This window comes from Eumetopias jubatus, unplaced genomic scaffold (genome assembly GCF_037043125.1).
Source record: "Eumetopias jubatus isolate StellerSeaLion01/CBP00866 unplaced genomic scaffold, mEumJub1_p1.0 scaffold_5, whole genome shotgun sequence".
Classification (NCBI taxonomy): domain Eukaryota; kingdom Metazoa; phylum Chordata; class Mammalia; order Carnivora; family Otariidae; genus Eumetopias; species Eumetopias jubatus.
In genome coordinates this window covers 57,851,452-57,866,412 of record NW_028274811.1, presented here as the reverse complement: position 1 = coordinate 57,866,412, position 14,961 = coordinate 57,851,452, and the positions used below count along the sequence as shown (strand labels likewise).

Genomic DNA, 14,961 nt, shown 5'->3' with positions numbered 1-14,961 from the left:
TTGTCCCTCTCCCTCTGCTCCTCCCCATACCCCTGCTCACATGCTCTCTATTGCTCAAATAAAAATCTTTAAGATAAAAAAAAAAGTACAGATCAAAAATCTTAATTATTTGAAACAACCTTCTTAAATTCTGCTATATGACATACTTGATAAGGCTTTAACACTTACCAATTTAAAGTGATCAACCTAAAGATATTCAGGGTCTATCACAATTACAATATAAACAATTCTCTCTCTTTTTTAAGGTGTTGGAATTTGAAAATATCCTAAACAGGAATTTTTATATTAACTCAGAAAAACTGAGTCCTGCTTTAAAAATAAAAGTGAAAGAAAATTCATCGAGAACAAAATAAGCTCATATAACCTAATATAAAATCCTGGGCTTTAAAAGTATGTCTTTACAACCTCAAGTTTAAAAAATAAAAGATTTGGGGTGCCTGGGTAGCATAGTCAGTTGAGCACCCGACCCTTGTTTCAGCCCAGGTCGTGATCTCAGAGTCGGGAGATCAAGCCCTGCATCAGGCTCCACACTCAGTGTGGAATCTGCTCCAGATTCTCTCTCTCCCTTCTGCCCCTCTCCCTAAAATAAATATATATTTTTTAAATGTAAGATTTACCATAATACCTATGTAGCTGAATTCATGGACTACACTTTTTTTTTTTAGATTTTATTTATTTATTTGACAGAGAGAGAGAGAGAGCACAAGCAGGGGGAGCAGCAGAGGGAAAGGGAGACGCAAGCTCCCCACTGAGCAGGGAGCTCACTTAACCGACTGAGCCACTCAGGAGCCCCTGGACTACACTTTTTAAAGGCAACTTATTTTTTCCCCTCAGTTACAAAAGTAGACTACAAATATCTAACCCACCAAAATAGCCTTAGTATATACTTTAGAATGTATGTAACTTGGTTTTGTTCTACTGACTAGGCCATTCAATGCAATAAAACTTTAAGGTCCAACTATTAGTCATTTATTCAAATTCTTCCCTCTAAAAATAACCACAATGGTACTGGAGACCACTTTGTTGGTAGATCACATAATTTTCAACGTCATTAAAATAATCAGTTTAGGGGGGCTTGGGTGGCTCAGTCGTTAAGCGTCTGCCTTCGGCTCAGGTCATGATCACAGGGTCCTGGGATCAAGCCCCGCATCGGGCTCCCTGCTCAGTGGGCCTGCCTCTCCCTCTCCCCGTTCGTGTTCCCTTTCTCGCTATGTCTCTCTCTGTCAAATAAATAAAATCTCAAAAAATACACACACACACACACACACACACATATACAAAATAATGTTTAAAACAGTCCGCTTATTTTTTGGCAAATACAAGAGTTACTAACATTTTTAACTCTGTTGCTCTTTTACAATGACCAGACTGGGTTATTTACAGAAAATTAAACAATAGTTATTTACTTACCTTCATCCTCACTATCTTCTGCAGTTACATTGTCTTCACTGGTAATGTCTTCATCATAACTGTCCTCTGTCTGAGAGTCTGTAATTTCACCTTCTTCTGGCTCACTATCAGTCTCCATGATTTTCTCATCTTTAAATGATGTTGAATTATAAATGTTTTCATTAAGAGAAGATTCTGTAGTCTTTCCGCTAACTGGAACAATAAATTTGGGGGGACTATTTTTGTAATGAATGTCTATTTTGGCCTTCTTTTTCATATTTGCAAAATCTTCTCCCTCACTGCAGCTTATATGTTCAACACTGGATGTTTTTTGATCTTCTGAATTCAAATCCTGGAAAGACATAGGTGGGGGGGAGGTGGGAACAAGGGGAAAATACCTTAAACATGACCATCTTCTAACGTTTAATGCTAAATGTCTCAAAAAATTAGTGAAGATATATGTACAACATTATATATGAAATACCAATAGCTATTACCTATAACCCCCTCTTCCTCTCATATTCTTTCTTACTTAATGACATTACCCATCCTCTTATCACCCAAATCAACAATCTTATAGTTATCTTTGACATCCCCTTAACTACCACATGGAATCCATTTCCAAGTGCTATAGACTGTTTACACTTTATCCCAATTCTCCTTAACTATTCCCTAACTGTCCCAGTCCAGGCCCTTATCACATATTGCTTGGACCATGCGACGGCCTAGCCCACTTCTGTCCATGTCCAACAAAAATACAATGCAAGCTATATACATCTGTGTGTGTGTGTGTGTATATATATACTTTAAAATGTCCTAGTAACCACATTAAAAAGGCAAAAGCAGGTGAAATTCCTTTTATCTCTCCAGTATTTACAAAATATTATCTTTTATTATACATAAATAACATTTAATCACTATAACACTATTAATGAAATATTCTACATGGATTTTCTGTACTTCAAGACTTTCAGTCTTCAAAACTGAGTATACTGTAGTTTATACTTAACAAAACACCATAATTAGGACGAGCCTCATTTCCAGTGCTCAACAGCCATATGAGGCTAGTGGCTGGCTACCTTATTGGATAGTGCAAGCCTAGAGAATATATTTACCCTAAATTTTGTTTTTGAACTTCTAACCAATAATCAAATCAAAACACATACAATACAGAATCAGCTTTAATTACAACAGCGATTTAAAGATCCAGATGTAGGATGCCTGGTGGGTCAGTCGGTTAAGCATCCAACTCTTGGTTTTGGCTCAGGTCATGATCTCATGGACTGTGGGATCGAGCCCCAAGTTGGGCTCCACGCCCAGCCTCTCTCCCTTTGCCTCTCCTGACTTGCGCACGGCACACATGCGTGCTCTCTCAATAAATAAATCTTTAAAAAAATTTTTACAAAGATCCAGATTCACCTAAAGTAGCAGAGCTACAGTTTTACTAACATTTAGTACTTTCATATAGTTGGTCTGATTATACAAAACAATTTAAAGTATAGATGAATCCATTACATCTCTTTTATTCTAAAATTCCAAATTAGCAAGCATAAGCCTTTTATTATTTATTATACATGTAGAGTAGGCATACCTTATGACAAATAAACAAATCTATTATTTTAAACTTAAAAGAATCAGTTATTTTGCTTTGGTTTGTAACATACTCTGAATTTTCTTTCTACCTAAAGCAACATGATGAAGTGAATTCATATGGTCTTCTGTTATTTTATAAAATATGAGAGCATCTTAAACACATATTTTTAACAGTAGCATAAATTCAGTTTGGAGACCAGCTAAACACTCACAGTATGATAAAGTATGTATGCTCCCAGCAATACAAACTCATCAAAGGCAAGAACAAGGAAAACAAGCTGAAAAACTATGAGGAGCTTTAAAGGCCACTGTGAATTATAGGCAAAAATTCCCCTACCTGTATCTACTTAAAAAAAAAAAAAAAAGCAGTTTCCAATCCTGTATATTATATTATTATTACTGCTTATAGGAAAACATATGTGGAGTGGGAGTGAGTGAAAATGCCAAAGGTGCTATTCTTAAAAACCATCTACCAGTCCAGAATGTTAGATAAATATTCATTAAGAAATAAGAATGGAGGCCCACATGTGGACATTGAGGCATATATGCATATTTCAAGTTATTTATGCCAATCTCTTTCCACCATACCCCCACTCGCAAAGAGTGAGGTTCAAGAGTATCTTAATAAAAAAAAAAAAAAAGATGACGATGTCTTAAATGGTCTCCCATGCTTCACAGCTACCTTTTAGAATCTTTGGGGAATTCTCAAAATCCTATCAGGATTGTTTTTAAGTTCCTATCCTAGAGTTCACACATTTTTGAAGAAGGATGGTAAAGAAGAGCAGTTATGGGAGCTAAAATCTCACAAAACACTTTCAAATTTCATTCTCTAGTTTGTCAGGAAAAGTCATTTAAGGACCCTCTATGCTCTTATCTATTGTTAGAAGTACTTTCAAAACCTATACTTTCAAATAGTTCAACTACTAGCAACAGGTAGAAATCATTAAAACAGAGGTCTTGAAAGCAAACAGAAAAATCATTTTTACTATTTAGTCACATTCTCTTTTATTCCTAGGTATGTCAGTGAAAATAAGAGAAATACAAACAAATCAAATAGAGAAAGTAAATCCAAAGGAAACCTAATTCCATATGTGAACTTTAGTATCATACATTAAAAAACTTTTCTCTTTGGTTAAGAGAAAAATATTAGATAAAATTTTAAGAGTGAAGTATCTAGTAGTTGCCACAATTCACAAAATGCCAATATAACAAATTGGCATATAAAGCACCAACCTTATCTGTCTGGGGAATACACATAAGAGCACTGGTAACGTTTTTTATATCTTCCTTCTTTAAATTTAACCTTGTATCAGAAGCATTTTTTAAATTCCCCCATCTTTATGAATTACCATTTTAAGGCCTAAAGAATGCTTTTCAATTAAACATACTATCATTTTCTTAACCAATATCTTGCAGGCCATTTGAACGCTTAATTTTTTTCTGTTCTTAAAAATATTGCTATATAACTACACAAAGGCATTTTTCTTTTTTTGGATTTTTTTTTAAAGATTTTATTTGTTTATTTGAGAGACAGAGACAGAGCACACGCATGCACGAACATGAGCAAGGAAAGGGGCAGAAGGAGATAGAGAATCCCAAGCTGACTCCATGCTGAGCACAGAGCCCAATATGGGGCTAGATCTCACAACCCTGAGATCGTGACCTAAGCTGAAATCAAGAGTCGGACGCTCAACCGACTGAGCCACCAGACACCCCTCTTTGGATTTTTAAAAATATTACCTGAAATGAGATTTTCCATTTAAAGAATATTAACATTTTTATGGTTATTGATACAAATGGCCAATCTACTTTTCCCAAAAGACACCAAGGGCACCTGGGTGTCTGAGTCGGTTGAGCCACCAACTCTTGGTTTTGGCTCAGGTCATGATCTCAGTGTTGTGGGATCAAGACCTGCACTGGGGTCCCCACAATGTGGGAAGTCTGCTTGAGGATTCTCTCTTCTCCCTCTGCCTCTCCTCCTGTTCTCTCACTGTAAAATAAATAAATCCTTAAAAAAAAAAACGACACCAATTTCCACTTCTAATAAATACATACATATCCTATATTTGCTAGCAACTGATTTAATGTTTGCTAACATAACAGGTAAGAAATTGCTCAACATGACTAAGAAGCAGAACTTTTATCTATGTCTACTTACAATCTGTGCTTTTATTGTGAATTGTGCAATAACATCAACTTATTTTTTTTATAAATTTTTTTTTTAAAGATTTTATTTATTTGAGAGAGAGAGAGAATGAGAGATAGCACGAGAGGGAAGAGGGTCAGAGGGAGAAGCAGACTCCCCGCTGAGCAGGGAGCCCGATGCGGGACTCGATCCCGGGACTCCAGGATCATGACCTGAGCCGAAGGCAGTCGCTTAACCGACTGAGCCACCCAGGCGCCCAACTTATAATTTTTTTTTAGATTTTATTTATTTATTTGAGACAGCAAGTGAGGGACAGAGAGCACAGAGGGAGAGGGAGAAGTAGACTCCCCGATGAGCAGAGAGCCTCACGCAGGGCTTGATCCCAGGATCCCAGGATCATGACCCGAGCCAAAAGCAGACCCTTAACTGAGTGAGTGACCAGGCGCCGCAACATCAACTTATTGGTTGAGGGTCTGATGGTTCTTCTTCCAAATTATGTAACACATGAGTATTTTATCTGCCCTAAATCTACCTCCCTCAGACTTTTAAGAAATTCCTTTTATTTCTAGTGACTAAGAATTTGTGAAAAAGTCCATCTGTGCCCCCTGTGAATGCTCCTTGGTTGATAGATTTTGATATCTTAATGGGTATGTTTGAAATACCGAGTTACTAGATGATGATTTTCAGTTTCATCAAAAACTCTGACATAATTATATCATCATTAAGTAAATTTTTAAAATTATGAAGACATTACCTTTTCCTCATTTGTTACAGAAGAATCTGGATCCTTTCTTTTCTTCTTCAATTTTTTATCCTTACTTTGTTTTGTGCCACATGTCTGATAAGGCTGCAAATCAACTCGAGAATGAAATTGGTATCGACCACTTTCCACATCACAGTAGTAATAAATTCCAGTGGAAGGATCATAATATAATTGATTTTCCTTTCAAAGTCAAGAAAACGGTAAGTTCTAGTCAGGTACGACGAAATAAAATAAAAAAATAAACTTAATAACAATGCCAAATATATTAAAAAATAGTCAATGTTTCTTTCTTTTAAGAACTCTACTATTTTCTGAAGATAATGAGTAAAGATGACAGAGTGAAAAATGCTCCTGAGTTTCCAAAATACTTTACCATTCAATATTTGCTCTAATTTTCCTAGTACAAAAAATGAATACATTTAAATATTAAATTGAATCTCAAGAAACTGCCAATATTTAATCATTTTCAAACTTAGAGAAGCAGCAATTTCATATGGTTCAACTTAATACATTAATGAAAATGATAACAAAAAACCTTTCAGAAGTCATGAAAACTAAGGCATGCATCAGAAAAAGCTGACCACAGAAAAAGTAATTCCAGACTCATTATCCTTATGATTACACAATAATGGTTTGGTATAAACCCCCCCAACCCTCCTTTCAGTGTCATAAAACCAATACTTGCTTTTTAGTGTTCATGACTAAAAGCCCTGAAGAAAAATTCAAAAATAAAATTAAGCTCAAAGACAACATTTTATATAAAGAAACAGACTGTCTTCATTAATTAGTTCTACTGTAAGTAATAAGTAAAAGAACCATGCAAAAAATGAATTTTGGCAAATCATGGATAAAAACTGGAAAGATAAAAAATTATGTAAACGTCTGTATTTATTACATACTGGCCCATACTCTATAACCAAGATTTAATTCAACAGTGTATATTTTATTTACATTATAAATTGATGCAGATAAGATACGGAAATGTCTTATGATATACTAAGGTTAAGCAAGTAAAACTGCCTGGAAAAGAATATTTTTCTGTGATATTACTGCAATTTATTGTCTTTAATTCACTTTACGGATCTCTTACAAAAATATTTAGAATTCAGGGGCGCCTGTGTGGCTCAGTCATTAAGCGTCTGCCTTCGGCTCAGCTCATGATCCCAGGGTCCTGGGATTGAGCGCCGCATCAGGCTCCCTGCTCCGCGGGAAGCCTGCTTCTCCCTCTCCCATTCCCCCTGCTTGTGTTCCCTCTCTCGCTGTGTCTCTCTCTGTCAAATAAATAAATAAAAATCTTAAAAAAAAAATTTAGAATTCAATCTTTTCCATAACTAAAAAACTGAATGGAAGCCTTCTAATCTTTATTACCAGTGATAACAAAACTTTCACAACTCAAATTTGTTTTATCTCTTATGTCTTTCAGTCTAAAACACATTTTCAAAAATTTAAGAAAAACTATTTAATTACACTAAAATGAAAACTAGTACAATAAAAAGGGCAAAACAATGAAGTCCCTAATTTACTGAAACATATAAGCAACAGAATATAGCTAACCATTTACAGAAGAGATGTCAGGAGGAAAGATACAGAAAGGAAGGTAGAAGAATGATGAAGACTAACATCATATACTTGTGAACTCTGTATTTTCCTCAAAACCAAACAAGTAATAGCTAGTCTCTTTGGTAATAAGAGTTTAAACATTAAGTTCCTGGGCATTGATTAGCATGGTCAATTAGCATACTCCTGTGAAAGAAAATTCTCTCTTTATAAGAGATTTAGAAAGTATACCAAGTACAAACCAACAAGCTAATGAAATCCTTTTCTAAGATATTTAGTATTATCATTATATTCCCTAGATTAGTTAACAATAGTTCCAGTGACTGGAATGGTGAAAATCTGCTTCACTTTTGGGTACCACATTCGATAATTTCTGAGGACCAGATCACATTCCTAGACCACTAAGGCTGAGGTATATAGGTATGTAAGTTCCATCGTCATTGTCATCAAATCCTGAATGAAATACAATTAAGTACCAGATGTCAACAGCCGTAACACTGAATTATAAATCAAGAACTTTATTTTTAGCTTCTGTCCTAGTTAGTGGTCCATTACATGTCTTGATTCCACACAAATTTCCCTAGTTCTCAGTCCTAATGTTGATTTTTTTTTAAAGTGAAATGCTTAAAAGCCACAGAACTTTTAAACTAATAATAAACATGCTATTGAGAATTCAAAAAAAAGGTTTCCTCTAGAGTTCGAATGGATTCATAAGTACTTGAAACAATTTTTAAAAACTTCACACCAAGCCTAGAATTAACAATGTCACTTCCTTAAAATTCTATGAAAAAAATGTTCGTTTAAGTTCTTAAACACTTTACAACAATGTAGTTAACTATCTGCTTTTATTAAAAAATGCTCTAACATTTTTGTGTGTTACTTTACATATAAAAGATCAGATCTTTCTTAAGTATAAGAAATACTTATACAATCACAATTAACTTATTTAATTAAAAACACAGAAATGTAGCTATTTTACAACTCTTTACTCATGTCAAATAACTTTGAATCAAATATAATTTTTCAATGCAGTTTCTTGCTTTTCTTAATTCAGCTTAGGGTTTAATACTTGGTATCAAGCAGCAAGTATACAACCATATAACATTAAACAGTCCAAGATACTTACAGAATCATAATAGAAACCAGTGCTGTGATCAAAATACAGTCCAGTGTTCTCATCATAACTAAATCCAGTCTGAGACACAGCAGCTTCTGCTGCAGCTCTCAAACTTTCAGCTAATGAAGAACCTTCTAAGGACGTATCTTCTGCTGCTAATACAGATGCTGGCTCCTAGGTAAGGTACATTCATGTCAAATAAGACAAAAACTTCCTTCTATCACTTTAAAAGTTAGCCGAATTAGAACAATAAATAGACTTAAAACAATTTTAAACAATAAGGCTTTAATTTCTGCAATGGAAAGAGATGACTATCAATTGCAGTTTGGTTCACCTCAAAAAAGTTACTAGTGTTAATTCAATTTAACCTAGTTTTGAAGACATTAAAAGTGTGTGACTATTACTCAAAAACAGATGCCTGATACCATAAGATAGTTATCTACAAAATACAGACTCTGAAATATTCTTTAAGAATAATTACAGGTTCAAAGGGAAAAAAAAATATGAAAAAGAGAGATGGAGGAAAAAGCTATAGATAACGTGAGATATCACACACCAAAAAGTTATACTGAATCTTGGGATCCTGGAATTACTGGGATCCTGCTTCAAACAAAAAAAAAAATTTATATGACACTCAGGCAAGAGTGGCAAGATGTATGACATAAAGTAAGCATTAAAAATATTTTAACGTGGGGGCACCAGGCTGGCTTAGTCAGTGGAGCGTGAGACTCTTAATCTTGGGGTTGTGAGTTTGAGCCCGATGTTGGATGGACAGATTACTAAAAAAATGAAATCTTTAAAAAAAAATTAGGGGGCGCCTGGGTGGCTCAGTTGGTTAAGCGACTGCCTTCGGCTCAGGTCATGATCCCGGAGTCCTGGGATCGAGTCCCACATCGGGCTCCCAGCTCAGTGGGGAGTCTGCTTCTCCCTCTGACCCTCTCCCCTCTCATGCTGTTTCTCTCTCTAATAAAAATAAAATATAAAAAAAAAATTAGTATGAACATGATATTGTGGCTGTTGCCCAAATTTTTTGACTGAGTGAAAATACAGAGACAAATTTTCTTTTAGTTTATGTACATCATTAATTTTTAGAACAGAGTAGAAAAACGATTACACATATTAATAAATTCTAGTTTTTGTTTCTTAAAAACTGTAATATTCACTGTATCATTACACATAGAACGTTTATAAACCTTGTATATGTTGTAATGGACTAAAGAAGTCTCTTTTTCTATATAACAATAAATGATACATTTTGGGCATCAAGAGTTTCATGTTAAGCATCTCATTACCTGTGAATCTGAATTTGAGGCAAAATGGTCCTCTTCTGCACATTTAACATGTTCTGTTATATCGGTACCAGTGTAAGCATCATTTTCTATTTGTGACTGGTCTTCAGAATTAAAAGTAGAAGCTTCGATATCCTGACCTTGCTGAACTGAGAGTTCAGCCACTTTATTTGGAAGACTAACATCCTTATAGTATGTCTGATAATAATAATCTGTAGCAAAAGCAAATTAGGTGATATCATATTAGAAAAATGTATACAAGGAGAAGTTAATTCCAAACCACCAGCACTGAACATAAAACAGCACATAATGCTAACATATCATATTTTTACAGCTGTATACAATTTAACGATTAAATGGATGGTGCAGATAAAATGGCAGAAGTATGTATCTTCGATTCTAATGTCACCTTCAGTATCCTCGCTGTCAAAATAAAAGTAAAAAAAAGGTAGATTTGGATTTCCATAGCAAGAATAAAAAAAGAAAACAGGTAATAGGTTTTGTTCTGTCAAAAAAAAGAGCAACTCTCAATCACATACTACCTGAATACTGTTGCATTATCAAATGACAATGGAAATAAAGATCAAGAGTTATGGGGTGCCTGGGTGGCTCAGTCGTTAAGCATTTGCCTTCGGCTCAGCTCATGATCCCAGGATCCTGGGACTGAGCCCCGCATCGGGCTCCCTGTTCCGCGGGAAGCCTGCTTCTCCCTCTCCCACTCCCCCTGCTTGTATTCCCTCTCTCGCTGTGTCTCTGTCAAATAAATAAAATCTTTAAAAAAAAAAAAAAGTCCAAGGGTTGTTTTTACTGTCATATTTCTCTCATAATGATGACTTAAAAAAAACATATCATGGGGGCACCTGGGTGGCTCAGTCATTAAGTGTTTGCCTTCGGCTCAGGTCATGATCCCAGAGTCCTGGGATCTAGCCCCACACTGGGCTCCCTGCTCCCCACCGGGAAGCCTGCTTCCCTGCTTCTCCCTCTCCCCCACCTGACCCCCTGGCTTGTGTTCCCTCGCTCGCTCTCTGTCAAATAAATGAAAATCTTTAAAAAATAAATAAATAAAATATATCATACAAATATGTAATGTTAATAACAATGCTGTGTTTAGCAATTTAGTTAAATTACATACTGAATAAAACAAGGCAAAACTTAATGGAAAGATCGTTTCTTCTGATCCCTATTTATTAAAACTCAGTTGCTCAGTTATTTTGCCTCACAATGTCACTCATGAGGTCATGGCTGTGAGCTATCACTCCCATAAGGGCCTAAGACACTGACACTGAACACAATGCTAAGTGGAATGCATCAACAAGAAAATACATGTGCCTGGTCTCAAGGAAGGCCAGACATGAGTAAATGGTTCACAGCACAGCAAACACTACTCAGTTAAAGTGCCACCAAAAACACATTAGCATTATTATATATTTAGAGAATAACATTTCTATTTTCCCACCAGAAGAACACAGAGATTATCTGAAAATACCAAATCATATGAGAAGTCAACATAACAGTTCTCAGATCTAGATGTATGTCTGTTTTAAATTTAAAGAAAACTCCAACTTAGCATGATGTGAATGTAACAGCACTAAGATATCCTCACTATAAGCCGAATACCTGAGATTGCCCAAGCAGGGTGGTTCTCTGTTTGAACTTCTACATCAGACTTCTTATTGTCTTCATTTCTCCCACAATGGAGTATTTTACTGAGCTCTTCTACCTAAAAGAAAACACAGCTTTAGGAAATTAAATCATTTAGCAATCTAATAATATACACACCATTCTCCTGAAATTACAATAATTATTTTTCTTGAAGTTTTAGTACCAAAGCAGCTAGTTTCCTTTTCAGAAAAATTAAAAATACTATAATTAACTTTCTTTCACCTTTCACATTTGTAGAGGGAAATGTTTTTATTCTTATACTCTCTTGCTTAACCTCAAAATATTCCCTCCAAAATGAACTTACGTGAACTAAATTAAGAGGACTTTGTGAAGATGCTCCCTTATTTCTAACAGTAAGAATGTTTCTATACTAAAATTTTTAATCAGTTAGCAGTTCTTCCTAAAGAATTAGTTTAAAAGGGTGCCTGGGTGGCTCAGTCGTTAAGCGTCAGCCTTCGGCTCAGGTCATGATCCCAGGGTCCTGGGATCGAGCCCCGCATCGGGCTCCCTGTTCCGCGGGAAGCCTGCTTCTCCCTCTCCCACTCCCCCTGCTTGTGTTCCCTCTCTCACTGTGTCTCTCTCCGTCAAATAAACAAATAAAATCTTAAAAAAAAAAAATTAGTTTAAAAAACCATTAATTCCCATTCATCAAATTAAATTATCTAGTATTATTCAGGGTCCTCCACCTGGAATTACCTATTCACTTAAATATATTAATACTCACTTGTATGCTTTAATGCATTTTTTTCCTTTAAACAGAAGACAGTAGTCTTAGGACTACACAACTGCAGCAGAAGGGAAGAGAGGTGACTGCCTCAGAAGGGCCTGTCTTCCCTGTACCTCACCGTCAAAGGCTAGAAAAAACGTTCTCTTTTAGATCTTTAGATTAAAAATATAGAGGGGTGCCTGGGCAGATCAGTAGGTTAAGTGTCTGCCTCCGCTCAGGTCATGATGCCAGGGTCCTGGGATCGAGCCCCGCATCAGGCTCCCTGCTCGGCGGGGAGTCTCTGCTGCTCCCCCTGCTTGTGCTCTCTCGCTCTCTGTCAAATAAATAAAATCTTTTAAAAAAAATAAAATAAAAATTTAGAATTATAAAAGGGTTTTTTAAAAGGAATTTTAAGGGGATATTTTGCTCCCCTTTCCTCATGATAGTTTAACCATATGTGTAGTCTCCTAGCAGAGTCCTTATGCATTCATTTTAAGTGTTCAAAAACCAGTTATTACACAAACACTATTTTCTATAACGTCATATTAACAACCTATACAACAGACAGAATGCACTACATCTCAGTAGTTATTTTCATAGATCATTTGATAAAAAAACACAACAAAGTTTGCTGATTTTTCAGTGTACAGCCTTTATGTGCAGTTTTAGGAAATATACCAATATATTACAAAGGACTACACAAGTTTACATTAATAATTACAGGGAAATAACTTGTTGGGAGAGTGTAACTGCCCAACAAATCAAGCTGGAAAAAATATTATGCTCCTTTTTAAAATTAAAAAGTGACAGTTAAATACTTATCTTTACCCCATTTTATGAACATGTAGTGTCTCTAACAAAGACAGTTTGAGCCCCCCTACTTTCACCAGAAAACTCAAGCTGGTAAATGCCCAGAAAAACAACCTGACACATGCATAGTGTTCAACAGTTTGTAAAATTCTAAAACTGTTTGTTCATGCTTAATCTGATTTAACCTTCACTTGTGTGGTACTAACACTCATTTTATGGACAACTGAGCTCAGCATCAGTTCACATACCGAGTGAGTGATAAATGGTATTCTGCTTCAAGTCCAGAGCTTTAACTCAAAAGTGATGCATAAAAAATAACATAAATGTTCCTAATGCCAAGGGAACGTCACAAGTGAGAATGAAAAGTAAGGTAATGAAGTTCACTTCCCACCAGCAGCTCGCGCACTTATCCAAATCCAGGAACCCTAACTCTTAGACTAGCTTCAATGTACTTGGAATTATAATACACGTGAACTTTTATTTCTTTCAGATACTCTATAGAGCAGTTCTGCGCCCCTGCCAGGGAGCCCTTCCGAGGCTATCAGAGGCTTCGGAAGCCTCCCCTTGGGCTGGATGGGGCGCGGGGCTGGAGGCGGACCGCGCACCTGGGTGCGGAGCTCCTGGTTGTTGCTCTCTGCGCTCTGGTACAGCCGCTCCGTGTGATGCAGCAGCTTCTCGATCTCCCGCACCTGACGCTTGCAGCTCCGCAGCTCGCGTTCCAACTTCTCCACCTTCCGCCTGAGCTGGGCCAGCTCAGGCTCAGGGGAGGGAGGCGACGACGGCGACAACGAAGGCGACGGAGCCTCGGAGGCCATGGGGTCCAGCGCAAGGCAGCCCGTAGGCGCGGAGGGACTGCGCTCACGCTGAGGCGGACGCCGTGGGGGCCAAAAACCATGAGAGCGAGCGGGCAACGAAAGCTGGCCTCAGACCGGCCGGGCCGGCCCGGCCCCTGGCCATGACGCCTTGAAGCTCCTTGCCTGTAGCCTAAAAGACTAAGGGCAATGAGCAAGAGGACAGAGGATGCGCCCGGCCCAATCTGCCAGACTTTGAAACAGGGAAACTTTATTGGCAACTACCTTTCCCAGCAACCGAAAGACCTGGAAAAACGTTGGCGAAATGGTCGGCCCAGGGAAGCGGAGGCCAGAAACACTCTGAAGCTTCCTGGGCTGAACCGGAAACGAGGGCTTTGGTGGTGGGCGGCACCAAAACCTAAAGGGAAGCTACGGGTCCTGGGAAGGGCCTTAACGGCCCATGCGCAGTCTCTCTAGCTTAGCGCTAGGGTACTTGTGCGCTTGAAGAGTCAGTTTGAAAGCCTAGCCCTGGCGATAGTTTGAAGGTCGCTGCCTCTGGCCTTGGGTTTTTGCACTTGCCTATGTCGGGGAGCAAGAATTCCAGTCTCCTCAAAGGTCCTTCTAGCTGCACGAGGAATCAAATTCACATGAGACAGGAGAAAAATCAAATTTAATAGGCATAGGGATGAGGAACTCCACATAGACGTGGAAATTACAAAAATAGGCACAATGAGGTATATATGTCATTCTGAACTAAAAAGGAGATAGGAGTCTGGGACTTCAGATGAAAGGAAGGCACTTTCATAGAGCGATAAGATGGTAATTAGATGTTTGCCTACCATACAGATGGCTCACTCAGATAAAATTTATCTCTGTTAATAACCCTTAATCTGGAAAAGACCCCAATTTAGATTCTTCTGTGTGGTTAAGGGAGGACAAAAGTTTCTCTTGAGCTTTCAGGGTCTAAAGTGACTTAAGCTCCAGATAATCCGCAAGCCAAAGTGGCGCATGGGGGCGGGGGGGAGGGGCGGTGTCCTGTCTTGTACCCCTTCACCTACTAGCAAAAAGTTTTCACACTTTTTGCACAGAGTTCACTTTGCAGCTCTTCACTTTACAACACTTTCCAGATGAGAACACT

General features: G+C 37.4%; 1 protein-coding gene across 4 annotated transcripts in view; it reads right to left on the bottom strand.

Moving 5' to 3' along the window:
* AGGF1 (angiogenic factor with G-patch and FHA domains 1) overlaps positions 1–14,199 on the bottom strand; it is a 55,175-nt gene extending 40,976 nt beyond the window's left edge. For all 4 annotated transcript variants that reach the window (XM_028114454.2, XM_028114453.2, XM_028114451.2 and 1 more), the window contains exons 1-6: positions 13,638–14,199; positions 11,472–11,574; positions 9,858–10,066; positions 8,575–8,739; positions 5,883–6,071; positions 1,411–1,741 (exon numbers count right to left, since the gene is read on the bottom strand). In XM_028114454.2, the coding sequence (XP_027970255.1) occupies positions 1,411–1,741; positions 5,883–6,071; positions 8,575–8,739; positions 9,858–10,066; positions 11,472–11,574; positions 13,638–13,847 (1,207 nt within the window). In that variant the 5' untranslated portion in view covers positions 13,848–14,199. The remainder of the gene's footprint in view (positions 1–1,410; positions 1,742–5,882; positions 6,072–8,574; positions 8,740–9,857; positions 10,067–11,471; positions 11,575–13,637) is intronic.
* Positions 14,200–14,961: the final 762 nt, after the last annotated feature.